General features: G+C 40.6%; 1 protein-coding gene across 1 annotated transcript in view; it reads left to right on the top strand.

Moving 5' to 3' along the window:
* Positions 1-1,409: 1,409 nt before the first annotated feature.
* The window catches only part of spon1a (spondin 1a), a gene marked incomplete at its 5' end in the record, with an annotated part of 64,653 nt that continues 49,522 nt past the window's right edge, over positions 1,410-16,540 (top strand). Inside the window, 5 exons of the mRNA XM_083994103.1 lie at positions 1,410-1,641; positions 2,642-2,748; positions 6,743-6,876; positions 15,462-15,535; positions 16,001-16,123. Coding sequence (XP_083850229.1) covers positions 1,410-1,641; positions 2,642-2,748; positions 6,743-6,876; positions 15,462-15,535; positions 16,001-16,123 — 670 coding nt within the window. The remainder of the gene's footprint in view (positions 1,642-2,641; positions 2,749-6,742; positions 6,877-15,461; positions 15,536-16,000; positions 16,124-16,540) is intronic.

The following is a 16,540-nucleotide window of genomic DNA, read 5'->3' as shown; positions in this document are numbered from 1 at the left end:
CACAGGACTTTGTTAATAAAGCAAATCAAAATATGACTCATTAAACACAAGTATCATGGAGTATGGAGGAGTAATGCATATTCTTAATCTGCTCTTTGGACAGAGCTGTCTATCAAATGATTCAATTGTATATAATGTAATATAATGTAACCTTCATGTGTGTTGTCACATTCAAAATTCACTATAATTAATCCTCGATGTGTATACCACATTATAAGAAAACCCAATAACCCCTAACCCTAACCCGACAGTTGTGGACACATTTCACTAAAACACATAATAGAACAATATGAACCTCTTGGGTGGCGCTGATGGGAAAGTCAGTGGCTCACTAAAGTCAGTGGGACTTTATCCCCTGGGGAGCACGAATGTCAGTATATATCATGTAACATGTCATTGCAACCAGTCTAGTAGTTTTGATATATTTCAGCCCAGGCCACAGCAGTGATGACACCATCTCCACTGACATGTTGTTATAATGGGGGAAAAAAAGTCATTCTGCATACATAATTGTACACAGTAAATCTAAATTGTCACATTTTATTGCTTTCTACAGGCTCAGCACTGTATGTGAGAGACATTTGAACCAGCGTGGCTTCAGGTTAGTGTGTGTTTCTCAGAAGTTTCGCTGGGAGGTTCTTAGTGAGCTAAATAAATATGTAAAATCTTATTCACCTTTATTCTCAGACATTTTGAACCTCACTTTACTGACTTGAATGCCTTTAGCTTTTTATTCAGACACTCCTTACTGATTGTGCGCATAATGTTGCAACTTCTCCAGAGAACAGAGAGCAAAGTATTCACCAATTAGCTAATGAATTCAACACACACGTGACCCGAATCTTGTTTAATTTGTCACCTAGACAACCGGTTAGCAGGCCGGCTTGATTAATTTCTTTGAGTCCAGGTATGGCAAACACGTTCCCCCGTCTAGGAATGTTTGTGTGTGTTCTCGGTGTGTTGGTTCACAGGACTCTTCACCTCTAGTCGCTTTGTGAACAGCTGTGGCCTCGGTGACAGTCACACACACACACACACACACACACACACACACACACACACACACACACACACACACACACACACACACACACACACACACACCGCTCTTTGCTCGCTTGGCCATTTCCTCGGACCCCCTGCTCTCAGGTTCAGTCCAACCAGCGGCGCGCGCTGTGTGCAGTCCGCGTAGAGCGAGAGCACAGCACATCCCAGACAGTGCTCTCTCTCTCTCTTTCATTCACAGCAGCATGGATCTACCCTCATAGCAGAGCAGAAGTCTTGTTGAGCAGTTGGCAAGTTCGCTTCTCGTCTAGGAACCGAAACAAAAATATTTCTTCTTTTCCTCCCCTGACGAGATTCTTTTTTCACCTCCGCGCATCAACTTGACGGTTCGGAAACCCGGCAAGATGACATCGACCGGGCTACTTCTACGCGTTATGCTCCTGCTCTGCTTCATCTCCACCACAGCGGGCAATATGTTCGCGTTCACCGAGGAGCCCTCGGAGAGAGTCGGGAAATCGGACGGGTACTGTAGTCGGATATTACGGGCTCAGACCAATCGCAAGGAGGGCAACACCGAATTTCGCCTCCGCGTTGAGGGAGACCCGGAAAGCTACCACCCGGGGAGCACTTACAAAGGTTGGTGTTTGCCTGCGAGACTTGCGCGCAGTGCTTTGGCACAATGTGCGCATTTGTCAAATTGACACCCGTGTGCAGTCAGTCTGTTACGCGAACTCAAAATAAGTTTCTACGGAATTATTTTTGACCCATCGCCAGTGTTTACGTCCTAGAATTAAACTGTAGCCTGTTTGGTGAGAGAAAATATAACCGTGCACCCCAATGACAATATGTATTTAAAAGCCAAACGTGACCTTACTTCACTCAAACAGATTTGAACACGAGCATAAATTGTCTTCATGCTCAAAAATGTAAAAGTTTGTAACCTGAAATGTTCTCTATCAAGATAGATACATGTTATAATTGTGGCGTCCCCATAATATACCTGTTAAGTTTTTGGTTAATTTTTAAAAATCCAACAGTATCACATTTTTGTTTCAAATTGAAGTTGCTGGGTTCCACCGTCAAAGCATTGAACGTTGTATTCATTATTTTTCAGCTTTAATCAGAAATTGTTAAACACCATGCAAATTGTTTGACAGGATTAACTCCAATGGGGAGCAGGGAAAAAGCTGTTTTTTCAATTAAAACCTCTCAGCTACACTGGATGAGTCATTTAGAAGTCTAAAAGTCATATCTCAAGATGCTGATAAAGTTGTCAAGTAGTACAGCAAATTAAATTTTCCTCAAAGGAAATTAACGTTCTTTCATGTTCGGCAGGATTGCAAAGTGCACAAATCACTATCTTCAACGTCTTGTGGAAAAATCTTATCTGAGCTACATCCTCAAGAACAGGTGAAATATTTGATTGTGGAGTGAAAAAAGCACAGTTACATTCAGAATATATTAGATTCCTGCAGAGTTCAGTACATGCCACGTTTTTTTTTTTTTTTTTTAGAAATGCAACACTTGTAGGAATTGGTGAGGGCCACTGTTGTCTCCTGCCTGGAATGAGGATTGTGGTTAATCTTTGTTCTGTATGGATTGACACCTGCTGTCTCTCTTGTTTGCTTCCATCCAGTGAATGTGATTGCAACCAGCCCAGCCTACTTCAGAGGGTTCACCCTTATTGCCTTGAAAGAGGGCACAGAAGGAGACAAGGACGAGGACTATGTTGGAAATTTCCAGGTAAGGCACTGGTAAAGAGGGGAATGTTAGTTTTGAAATAATAATTTAAAAAATCTCTGTTTCTGTTTGGGTCAGGGTCACGTGAAAAATAATCATCCAGCTCTCATCCTGGTCTGACACACCTGTAGTTCAACTGGCGTTAAATGCTCATCCTACATATTGTTGAGAACATACATTTGCATTTATAAAAATAGACAGCTCATACTGTAGATGGGTGCAGCAGGTGAGGTGTGGTGGAGGTGGGGATGGTTCCTAACAGTTTTTTTTTTTTTTTTTTTTGCGCAGTCTTCCTGTCTTCACATGTCAAAGTGTGATTCTTCTCACCTCACCTCCTTTAATAGGCTTGATGTAGAATATGAAAAGAGCAAACACTCAGCTCAGCTCCATGGAGCTGATTCTCCCTTGCCAGACTGAGAAAGCACTTAGGGGAAATGTGTGTTCTCACAATAAGCTGCACAGTTCATGTATGTAGGACGTACAGTTGGTGTAGTTAAGAGGCTAATTAGCATTTTATACAGGAAGGTCCAGCTGGAATACTTTAGGATGGAGGGAGAGGAGGGAGTCGGGCTCAGAGTGTGAATGGAGGAGATGGAGAAGGCAAGGAACCTGATGTAGATAGGCACATGTGATAATGGTGAAATTGTGATGTTTTGTTTAATTAAAATGCAGCGTGAGAATTGTAATGTGTGTGGGTATAGAGATAGGAAGGATAATAACCATATGATGAATATTTCTTTTTCTGTAATGTCTAAGTATAATACCCATACTACTATGCATACAGCTCAATGTCCATGACATTGCAGCACATTCACAGTGTAGAGTTCCACTTTAAGGTGAAAACTGTACAAGCCTAAACTTTGTATTATATTCAAAACCTTTATGTTCATTCCTCTTCACTGGGTGTCCTTCTGCTCCTATGCCTTTTAGCTTGCTGTGTCCTCCCCATGCTTATTTCACTCAAGTCAAGACTGCAGTTTAAAAAAAAATGCACACGGCTTACAGTGCACAAGGTGAAATCCTGTTTTCAAAGCATTTTGAAAGAAGGGATGAATTGGTCTTAACTTTGTCAAGTATCCAAATATTACAAAATGCTGGAATATAGCAGAAAACTACATGGTACACCTAGAAACCCAGATGTAACCTTAGCTAAATTTCTTTTCCTGCCCACAACTTGAACTCATATGTTTTCTTAGAGCAGACTCTGTAAAGGAGAAGTTGTTAAATGGCTTTAACAGCATGTATGGAGTTCTCTTTCTCAGACTCTAGTGAACCTGTCACTTTCAGTTGCTTCCCACATAAAACCCTATTATTTTATTGAACCTGTAGTACAGTATATAAGGAGGTTTGCTCAGCAGCCCTCAGGCTCCTCAGATCACAGTTATTGCCATGCTGGGGCACTCTCCGTGAACCTGAGCCTTGAATATGGGAGGACATAAAAACAGGAACATTTTATTTTTGTCCTCTGTGCAGCTCACATCTCATTACCCAGTGTTAGCAACGACAAGGTTTTTTCTGTTTTGTTTGTCCTCGCAATTGATTTCATGCTGTTGTTATTTAGAGCCAGCCTTGAGCGTAAAGAGGGGAAACGCTACATCATTTAGTCACGTTAAGTCACTTTGCTCTCCACATGGGAGGGACTGAGTGTGGTGGAGCACACTGAGAAAGTTGTGATAGTTAGAAGTGTGTAACCATGGCCTAAAGATGTTGGCATCAAAAGTAAAGAGAATGGGTGCGTCATTAGTGGGACCTGCCTTTGATTGGGCTAGGTTTTAAAAAGTTGAAGGTCTCTTTCACAGCTGCAGATGGGCACCTATCTAGTTGTAAGCAGCATAAACTGTCCAAAGAGATATCCCTCTATCATCACCTGCTCACTTAGTTTTTCATGTTTTTGTCTTGCCAAGTAACACACACACACACACTCACACCATTCCTCCATTCTGAGAGAGCTCTGGGTGGGCCGGCTTCCAGGCATTGAGAGAATAGAAAGAGAAAAGAAGCTGCAACAGAAGACGTCAGGCTTTATTTAACATACAGCTCATTTGAAATCTGCTGGTGTGCTACATCTCAGCCGTCTCACGACAGCTCCCGACTTGATGAAAAGCACTTTTATTGAGCTCTCTGGGGAGGTCAGCTGCCTCTGTGTGTGTGTGTGTGTGTGTTTGTTGGCATCAGTGTGAACCAGCAATGCTGGCGATGTCTGATGAGACATTACTTCTCAGCAGGGTGAGACGATAGAACAAGAAAAGGCAAATTGTTAAGTGGTTAAGTGAGAGGGGGAAATCCAGTTTGAGTGCAACATATGACATAATCGTAGATACAGATATAACAGGCATGGTGGATGCATCATCTCCTCATTATAATTCTTCTTCTGACCCATAGCTTATAGAGACAAGCATTTATTTTGATGCACATATTCTTGCATGGACACAACTCACTTTTCCAGTAAAGTGTGACAGTTTTCTTGTTTCTTGTCTGTCTATTGGTAGGTTGCAGGTCTCAACTTGAAACCAGACACATATATGAAGAAGAAATGGGTCAGAGGTCATTTTGTAGCAAATTGGTCACTTCTTTTTGCAGATGGTGTTAAATGCATTCATGAGACTTCACTCTTTTGTGCATGTGTTGCAGTCCAGTCAGGCCAGCCCAGGGATGCCTGTTAGAAACCATGGGAACATGGAGGGGGTATAATCCGTCAAACAGAGATAGGCTGCATATACACTAATTGCATGCACACACACACATGCGCGCGCACACATACACACACTCTCACACCCACACTGCTCCCAGGCTTCCCTTCTTACTCCCTCTGTCTCTCACTGACTCTAACATGCACACACGCAGGCATGCACACACAATCCACTTTTAGAGGGAGCTCATTCATAACGGGGCATGACAAAGGAAATTCTCTGCTGACAGCTTTATGGAGTGAGAAAGTTCCCCATCTTTACTGCCCTGATGTCAACAGATCCTTGGTCCCTGGGCAGTGAATATTAGCTGGCTGGCTGCAACCCACCCTACTAATTTCAGTCTAGTTAAAATCAATGAAATGCTTAGTATCTCAGGCGTGCACCTGGGTAGAGAGGGCAGCATACATTTAAACTCAGTATGACCCAAAGAATCTCGGGACTTTTAAATGTTGCCTACACTGATAGTGAAATGATTTGGCACCTGGGCCTTAAATCTCTGATTGATCTGAGTATTGATGCATTTGATTTAATGACTTTATATTACAAGGTGGAATTATTACAGCTTTCAATTGTGCATCTAGGTTGACAATATGGAAATTAGAGTGCATCATGTCCCTCACTCACTACACTGGATTAAATGACTTGCTGTGTGGAGTTAAATGTCTGTACCAGTAGCATTATACTGCTGGAGCTTCTGTCCATGTTTCCAGTACTACAAGGATGACAACATTTCACAAGGACAGAAATGAGGATAAACTCAACTTCTACCTACAGCTATCCAACTGTTTTCACATGTGAGCCCCCCATCAGATGTTACACTTGAATTAGTGAATTTTGACTCAAATCAGAAAACATAAAAAATATACTTACTAACCTTTCAGAATGACAAAATTAAATACTGTAGGGACCTGTGTGGTTCTTCTCATCCATTTATCATCTCACTGCCCACCAGACTTACTTTGAGACAAATAGGATGTGTCCCCTAACCAAAGGATCACATCTACTACAAAACTAATGCATATGGCACTGTCCACTTCAATGCAGTAGCTGCCAAATTGATGTATTTGTTTTACCAGCATGGATAAGCTGACACTTACAGAACATAACCATAACTGGTTTAAGCCTAAGCCTCCAATTTACGGTAGAATAATTGCACGAGTCTAAGGTTTTTTAATTCTTTTTATTTGTCAGTCTCTAGATGTGTCATGGAAATGTTCTTGTCAGTTTCAGTTGCTGATGTTTTTTATAAGGCACTTGAACTGACAACAATCTGCATGTGTTTGTGTGTGTGTGTGTGTGCTTTACAGATAATTGATGAAGAGGAAACACAGTTTATGACCAACTGCCCCCCTGCAGTGACAGAGAGCACTCCTCGAAGACGCACCAGCATCCAGGTGTTCTGGACTGCTCCACCAAGCGGCTCTGGCTGTGTTGCCCTCAAGTACGTACTGTATACAGCCATTGTATGCTGATTAACATAACTTTGTTTTTTGTGAATAAGTATGTTCTTTTACTCTGTTAAGTATAAATCATTATTTCATAGGAGGTAATGTAGAGCGTTGGGCTGCCCCGTCCTATCAAATTCTTAAATGGATTGATTTTTTTTTTCATCCTGCACCACCGCCTTCAGATCAATGAAGACACAAGATTAGTCTACATGTTCAGTCTTGTGTCAAAAATAGGCAGATTTGTTATTGGCTCCTGCTGACCAGTGAATGAGTTTTTATTTCCTGCCTGTCAGACAGCCAGTGGTTTGTCTTGTGAATTTAGACTTGCATCGTAATACATTTAATAGCAGACAGTGTTTTGAGTTAAGGTTTTACAAGGCTCTTGTTACTGGTGAATGGACTTGCAAGGAGGTAAAACTGAGCCATTAATTTAAAACTAAATCCAATGCTCTGGAAAAGATCCATGGCAGTGTGGCAGTCTGTTGCTCCAACTCTGGTGAAGTTAATTTGACTCTGGTGACCTGTGATGTGGTGATCATACTGTGATCCAAAAAGATACATCGGGCAGAACTACAGGAAGCTGTTTTTTCTTTCAGTCCACCCAGTTTGAATGCAGTTCATCTCAAGCTGAGGGACTGTTTGAGATAAAAACAACAAAAATGACCAGCATGCAGCCAGTTGTAACACCTGACTGAGCAATATTTGTAACTCCGTGTACACACTTAGCTTTGCTTGTAGCTGTCATGCTTCTGTGACAAACTTTAGGAGAATTCCGGTCATTTTTGACCCCTAAATCATTGTCCTGATGGTCACCCAGTGTTGGAGGGAGCAAAAAACACGACTAAAATTGATGCAGGCAAACCAGAGTTACACCATGGCTAGACGGCGCTAGGGATAGCGACAACGCTAACCTATAGGGGCAATTTTTTCAACCACAACAAACAATCAAATATCTATGGTACATGACTCGAATACAGTATAAACAGTATAAACTTTGTGTTTTTGCATGTAGTCACTCACACTTTTTCCTTGTTGTGATGATTTCTTTACAAAAATGACCGGAATTCTCCTTTAATGACTATGCTCTCATACCCTGCAATTTTCTGTTGCGACCAGGGTCGTGTTCTGTCTGGATTTCAGGTGCACGTCTTATGAATCTCCTGTTAATTCCTTTAAGTAGGAAGGAAATGCATCCAGGAAGGAAATGCATCCATAACTAAGTGTTGGTTGATGCACATGAAAAACAATAATTTTTCGTTTTGATTTGAGAAAGAAGCTGATATGGTAGGATGTTTTTAAGCATTTAGTTCTTCCCGTTTGACAAAATGTTCTTCTGAGAGCTCTACCTTATCCAGAGTTTTAATCATCAGATGTATAGAACAAAATCTCTCTGGGCTGGTGAGCTTTGCTACCACTATATATCAAGTCCATGTATACACTAACTCTGTTTCATTACATTCCGTTCCCTCAAGCTAAGCACGGTTAAATTTCCATTCCCACTTGGCTTCATAAACTATTCATTACCTTATACAGCTGACTGACACCAATCAATTTTTCTGGTGTGTGTCCTCTGGGCCTGCTTGCATATAGAAGAGAAGTCATGTTCGGCTGAAGACGGATCATGGCAGAAATCTGTTTATTAATCCTGTTCTGTGGGGAAATAATGAGAGTACAGGAGGTGGAGAGATACTGAGGGACTGTGACTCACAAAGCCTTTTGATCAATGCTTTATTTAACTGTTTACGAGCCTAGTTGTTTCTCTGTTGCACGTCTACATCTGTTATGTTCCTCTGTGCAAAGGGTGGGTTAAAAAGGTTGCTTTGCATGTCTTTGTGTGTTACAGAAAGTGTTAATTTTCTCTTTCCGTGTCTCTATGTTTTGCATTACTCTCATCCTTATCCTGCTGGTGCATCTTCATGATCTACCCTTTCAGTAACCTCCAAGCTTTCCTCTATTCTGTCTGTCATTATATCTTTCTACCCCCCACTCTCTCATCCCCTCTTTTTTAATCCCTCCTCTCTTTGTTTTTCACCTTCACTATGGTGTTGTCATAGTTTTCTCACATCATGTTTTAAGTCACACCTGCTCTCCTCATAGAGACCAATGGGATGATGGCAGAACTGTTTTCAGTTAAGCACATGGATAGAGGAAAAGGTTGAAAGTGTGACAGAGTGTGGAGCCTAGAGAGAGACTTGAAAGCGCGGAGATGTGGCTGCAAAACCAGCGCACAGACAATGGAGGAGGGAGAGAACGATAAGCTTGCAGTTCAAAAGAGATACCTCTGAAAATCTTGATTACAGGCTAGCAGTGGGTATTTGCCACTGTTCCTCCTCGAACCTGGCAGTCATAAAGATGACACGGTTTTTGTATGCCTTTCAGCTTCAACACAACAAAGTTTTAATAAAGTTTTATTGATTTAGGATGTGCAACTCCTGTAACTACTAGACAAGTGCAGGGCTTTTCATATGAAAACTGTCCAGGGAGAGACACTCTCCCATGGTTGCGTTATCATATAGCCCATACCAGCAGAGAAACATCGGCACATAGACATTTGCTCACTGTACAGTCAACAAACATGAACAGAAGGCAACAACAACAAAAAAATGAAATGATTGCTAATAATATAGATAAGCTTAGAGAGGACAATTTCATCTCCAGCACAGGCAGGGTAAATATTTGATTTTAATTTAATTTCATATCCCAGAAGAGCTCAGTCTCTGCCAGTCACTCTGCCTCCTTGTAAAATATCACGGTTATTTAAAAAAACCAACATCTGGCCATGAAATTAGATATGTGTGTGTGTGTGCGCGCACGTGCATTTGTCAGAAGGCTCCTGTGACTCACATGTCGTCCCTACAATCTTGCTCCTCCCAAGTGGTTAGCTGCAGTATAATTGATGGGCAGCTGCTGTCTTTTAGATGGAAAAACTGAGCTTGGTGGTTTGGTTCCATCAAAGATTGGTTTGTGATGATAGGGTCAGGCAAGGATGCTCATTCAAACTCCTGAACTTGGAGCACTGACTTTGAAAGTCTTACCATCAAATCCAGTTATTTTCAGCTTTCTTATATGCTGGAATCGAATCAAGCCAAGGTCTCCTTCAATCTGTCTCTCTTGTTGGTATCTTACTTGTTTCATAAACATATATCCTGTTGATGTCTCAGTAGGTGTTGTGTGCACTATTTAAATTGAAATGCCAACTTAATGCTGGATGAAAATCTTGTTCTTGCTAACATGATTGAATTTCTCACTTCACTTTAGTAACTTGTTTTCAGGGTGTGTTCACTACCCTTTGGCATCACTGGTGTTGATACAGGTGCATTAGTGATGGAGGGTGTGGTCAGAGGTGGGGATGGGATTCAATGACATTTTATCAAATTCAAATCTAATAAAGATATGTTTAGACAAGGATCTTAGCTAGTCATATACTGTATAAGGAGAGGGGGTGGGAGTTTATAAGTTTTACTTCTTCTCACTCCTTTTCGAATATGTATTCTATATCTCATGTTTAAATGTTTTGTCTTATTCTCTTTTTTTATTATTTTATTTTCATATTCGAAATAAACACTTCAATCAATCAATCAATCAATCAATCAATCAATCAATCAATCAATCAATCAATCAATCAATCAATCAATCAATCAATCAATCAAGTACGATGATCTTTCTAGGTTTTCCCTTGTGTTCCAGTTTTAAGTGGTTAACTTTGAGGAAGCAAACAGTTTGCACGTTTTGTTGACATATAGCACAAAAAGCGAACTAAACCCATTTGATTTGATAATTTCCACATGACTCAAGAGGTCAAGAGGGTTTCCTCCTTCCCTGCTCCAAGGTTGCAGTCATATAGAGACAGCTCTTCAGTCTTTTTCTAACACTTCTTTTTCAATTTTTGGTCTTCAGACCTTCTCCTCCTCGGCCGTTCATGTCTTTCTTGTCAATGCAATCATGACATTTATTCCCAACCTCACATCTGCAGTTTCAATCTCCTTTATAACTACTCATGGTCTGATTGGGTAGGCTCGCTCATTCTCTTAGCCCTAGTACTTTGCATTTGCCAGGTTTACCACATCTTGCTCCCGTTGCCCCCATCTCTCATGCTCTTGCTCTTCTTTCTCTTGTCCCGTACACAGCCACAAACGTCCCCTGCTGCTGATTGGCTGTAATAGTGTTGTGATATTTCAGCCAAGGCTTGTGCATGAACACTGGATATTTTTTGTCAGTCCAGACACAGAATGGACAGCCAGCGGACCATGAGGAGACATGTGCTGAAAATGACAAAAAAGAGTGTCCTATTAGAATTGCTTGATCCTCCTTCAATTCCTTATTCAGACTGGCTTTTTGAGCTCAAAATTTGTGACAGTAAAGTTTTTTGCTGTTTGATAGATTAGCCCCCTGGTTCATTTCTGTAATAAAGGCGCTGACTCGTTTTCACTCATCATGTTTTTATTACCTCCATGGCAGTAAAACACGTTCCACCAGCTCTCAGAAACTCCTGTTATAGCAAATTAACTTTGAAAGACTCACTATAAATAGACTTAAATAGACACTCACTACCCCAGTGAGACTGAGCCTACAAACAAACCATAATGTACAGTAAAAACTGTAAAATACCATAGTTATACACTCTTCATTCAGATCAATTACTTGATGTAATCATCGGGTAATTGTATAGTATAATATAGTATAAGATGACCCCCACTTTTTCAAATATACCCCATCTTATGGTATCCTTCCTCACCAGAGTAGTAGATAAATCTTTGATTAGATTTTCTGTTCATTCATTATAAGTGTCTGTGCTTGAGGAATCAAGGAATTTTGTCAGCATAGAATCAGATACCAAAATGGAAGTCACAATATGAACTAAACCTGAATCAGAGGCATAACACTTGGCTTGAAAAAAGTAATTTCAGAACGCACAATGTTCATGTCAGAGTGCTTTTTCTACTACAGTTTGATTAAAACACACTTGCAGTGTGTCAGAGAACCTGCAGTGGTCTTCAGATAATGGCAAAAATGACTCAGTTCTGAGTTTGTCTTTTTCTGAGCTACTTCAGAAAAGCAAAAAGATGCAACATAGTGGGGTCCCTTGAAGGAGTCTCACTCTCTATATAAGGGGGGCTCGTTCCAAGCAAAGGAAAAACACAGTCATTCTTAGCTGCTGGTGATTATACACTAAGAACAACTCCTTTCACTGCAAGGTCTGACTTTGCCTCTGTTCAAATTCAAATGTTTTATGTCTGATCCTGTCTCAGCTTAGCGGAGTCCACTTAATGTTGAGATCTTGTGTGATCTTTGGCTGTGTGATGACAAAAAGGAAACCTCTAGTCAAGTTGAGTCCTTGTGGCTACATGGCTACATCCTGGTGGTTCTGCAGAGCCAGAGTAAGTCATAGAGTATAATCCGTATATTGCAGTCACCATTGTTGCCTCTATGTTTTATCTTTCCATTTGTAGGTGGGAAGCAATTTATTTGTCATCTCCCTCCAGCTTGCGATATGGAGGGTAGTGGAATGTGTTTTGATGGGTTGTCTGAGTGAGACAGTATATCAGTGATCAGATGAATGTCACAACCTCATGCAGCTGTCGGCGCCTGTTTATTTCCATCAACACAATGATGGCACAGATCAAGAAGGACTTAGGGACACCACAGTCAAGCAGACACATAGAAATTAAATGTAAATACATTTGCTTTTGAGCAGTGGATTTATGTATTGTCTCTTAGTGGTAAGTTGTGTTTGTAGCGGAAGCAGATGGAACGAAATGAATTCATTTTATCTCTGGTTCTACCAGGAGCTGATAGCAGGAAATGGAAATTATATAATCTTTGGTTGTAGCAGGAGCAGATAGAACAAAATAGTAATTTATTTTCCTCTTTTACACATCTGTTGAGCATGCAAATGAGCACGGAAAATCTCTCTTAATCTTTCAGTTTTCTTCTTTTTCCCCCCCCAATCTCTTCTTTCTCTTTTTGTGGAGCTCTCACACATGAAGATATTAAAACACACAGACTCTCAAATCAGTGCACTTTTGGGTTGATTGGGATCGGCAGTGGTGTGGATCCGGCAAAGTGAGATAGAATTTAAATTGGATGTTAAATAAGCATTACTCTACTTGATTGTCTGGCCAGCCCAAGAAAGTGAGCAAGCCGCGTGCCCCTCTCTCTCAGGGAGATATGTGAAATTGGGGTGAGATTGAATTAAAGCATGAACAGTTAGAGATCTACTGGTGGTGTCGCTACCCTTAAATCATTTTTACCTTGTTATGAGAGGGCATTTTGGGCACAAATCATACTTTCTCTTGAAAAAAAAAATTGTAATTTCACACGAGACACAACTGTGACATGTATGAGAAAAAATGTGATGTACGGTAATGTTCTGTATGTGAAAGTATAGCAGCATCTGAGAAAGAATGATTTTGATTGTGATAGAATGACATCATTAGTGTTGAGGAACAGTCTTATGTAGGAGGGTGTTTAACTTGAAAGATTTTTGACTGAAAAAGAGGCCAATTGTGGCTGAAAGGTTGAAATCAGTGTTCATTCAGTGGCAAAGCTGAAATTACTGTATGTTGAAAAACTAAATGGAGGAGCATTTATCCAAAGGTGCTGTGTTAGTTCCACAATATAAAATTCAATAGATTTTGTGTGACACAGTCAAAGAGGTAATTTATGTTTATTTTTAATCAGTATTATACTTAAAATCAATTCAACTCAATTTACTTTTGGAAATGTAACCTGCTGAAATTTAGCTTTACATTTATCAAAAATATTTGTCAATTTTATTTAAGTGAACTGGTCACCGACACATAGCCATACACTCTCACCAACACACACACACACACACACACACACACACACACACACACACACACACACACACACACACACACACACACACACACACACACACACACACACACACACACACACAGCCGTTTTGTCAAGACATTTGTTAAATTCAATACAATTGGATTACATTAATAAAAGTACTAGATATATATATTACTTTTATTTAATTAATGTCACTCTGTTTAAAGGGACAACAAGGAGTTTGTATTTGGTTATAAAAAAGTCTCAGAATCTACGCTACCCCACACTTGTTAATGGCTCCATTTTCGATAAATATATCGTTTTGTCTCTATCGTTATTTTGTTATTTTAAATAATTGACGCTGCCCGGTGGGTCATGAGAATAACGCTGCCAAATCGCTGCTAAATTGTCGGAACTACGACGGTATCTGATCGTCTTCGAACCTCTGACTTTCATTCTTGATGAATGAAAACATTCTTGGCAAGACGTTCGCCTTGCACCGGTCCAAGAATTTCACCGTGCGCGCGGAGGCTCATGGTAAATGTAGTGTGAAAACAGTTCGCTTTCCAAAACTCCTCGTTGTCCCTTTTAATTGAGTTGAGTATAACTAATTTAACAGAGTAAATGTAATTTAATTGAGTTCAAATTATTTCATCGATTGAATTCAAATAATAACACAATTTCATAGATTAAAGTAGATTTAATTTTAATAATTTAATTGTTTTAGTTGGAATAATTTCATTAAATGTTTTAGGCCATATATGGAGGGACATTATGCTGATGATAATCAACGTAATGCAGTCTTGGATTCTTTTCTTACTTTCTCTGATTTCCAGTTCTGGTATCAGCTCAGCTTAACAGAGCACAACACGGCTGAGTTTAGTTTGATACCCCAGAATAAATGGTATCCAAACAGTCCAGCTGGACAGGACCCACCTGGATCAGATTTTACCCGGCACCTCCATCCAGCAGCTCATTGTTGGGTTTTATTCCCATGGAAACCTTCCTACAGCCATAGCTGGTGTAAAAGGCTGGTGTTTGTGGGGAAGTTTGGTGCCTGGAGGCTTGATCTCTGTTGTTGTTTTTGTAAGTCTACTGGCCTCTGAAAAGGTTTGTTTGTGGTTGATTTACATGTCAAGGCCCCTCTCAGACCCGTGTTTCCCACCATCCAGTGGAACACGGCTCTTACAGCTCAATCTAGAGAAGCTCCCCTTGGCCTCATAATAGAGGAGGATCAGTTCAGGTCAATCAATCTACAGTAGAACTACTCAGTACAGTACATTGTCGTAGCTGTATTTATTGTGTATTTATGTGTACATTTTCAAAGCACCATATTCAGTGCCGTAGTTCTCTCTTTCAGTTTTCTCTCAGCTTTGCGAGCCTTCATTTCAATGTGAGAAAGTATCTTAATACCATTGCATGTCTTTTGTGGTCTTTGTCTGAGGAATTGAATGCCTCTCTCTGAAAAACAGCTGGATTTGGCAGTGTCACGATGTGCTCTGAAACCTGCTTTTTACCTGCTTCAGAGGAAAAATGATTATGAATAGCTCTGCGCCTGTTCCATTTGCCACACGACACTGTTCGGACGCCAGTCAGATCTTTAATGCCAAGACTTTCCTCATCTCCTGCAATCTGTTGTCTTCTCTTTCTTTATACAGCTTCTCCAAATCTGTATTCCCCCATCCCTCCTACTCTTTTTCCTTATGCCTACATTTAAACTTCCAACAATTGTCATTCCTCAACACCTTCATCTCTTCTTATTCGCTCATTGTAGGGCAAGCATTGTGCAGAAGAGGATAATTTATTTCCAGGATGAAGGCCCACTCACCAAGCGAATGTGTGAGAAAGGTAGGCCTCTCTTATTGACATGGAATAAATAATTTATCATGAATACGTTTTCTTTCGATCTCCCTGCTGGCACTCCATTTCACTCCCCACTGATAGTCTCTTTTTTGTCTTTCTTTTACTCTGTTTACTGTCATTCTTGGTTTTACTGTAGGGATATTCCCCTTGGCTCTTATGTTCTGGCATGTGAATGATTGTAAATGAGTGGGACCCCCTTCCTGTGCATGACATTAGATGCCACACTGAGCAGCAGATCAAAAGAAATGTGCTGCACATCCTCCCCTTTCCTCATGTCCTCCCTGTGGCTCCCCACTTTCTTAAACCACCCATTCTCCTGTATGATGGCCACCACTCTCATCTGCTCACTATACTAATGAGCAATCTCTCAGTAACTATCTCATAGTGTTTGTGTTTCTCCCTTGCTCGCTTTACTTTTCATCCATCTACCCTCTGCCCATGTCTCTACAGAATCCCTGTATGGAGATGCCACAGATAAACCCGTGCTCGACTGCTGTGCCTGTGGAACAGCAAAGTACAGAGTCACTTTTTATGGGAACTGGTCGGAGAAGATTCACCCCAAAGACTATCCCCGTAAGCACCACCTCCTCTGTTTGTCCTTCATGCTACCTCAGCTCTATCACAAGCCTTAAGAACAAATCTGATGATATACCATTCTCTGTTTTTACTGTCATATAATCCCATGAAAAAACTTAAACCAACAGTGAATTGACCTTGCTACATTATAAAGTATTGCAACTACACCATGCCATGGTCCTCCACTGTTCCAAATGCTATTAAAAACACATTAATGAACATCACCTTTGCATTAGCTGACATGTTCTTTCATTATGATGGCCTGCATTGTGCTTCTGCTGTAAATACTCAGCAGCTCAGTGCATCTGCAGGTGAAATTAGTCCTTAACAAATACGCCAGTTGCTTCTGTTTGAGTAACCTTGGCCAACAACGCAGCACCTGGCTGATCTTAAAAATTATTCAGCCTTTTTAAA

Source organism: Trachurus trachurus (genome assembly GCF_905171665.1).
Source record: "Trachurus trachurus genome assembly, chromosome: 3".
Taxonomy (NCBI): domain Eukaryota; kingdom Metazoa; phylum Chordata; class Actinopteri; order Carangiformes; family Carangidae; genus Trachurus; species Trachurus trachurus.
The sequence above is the reverse complement of the archived record's forward strand: the minus strand, read 5'-3'. Positions and strand labels throughout refer to the sequence as shown.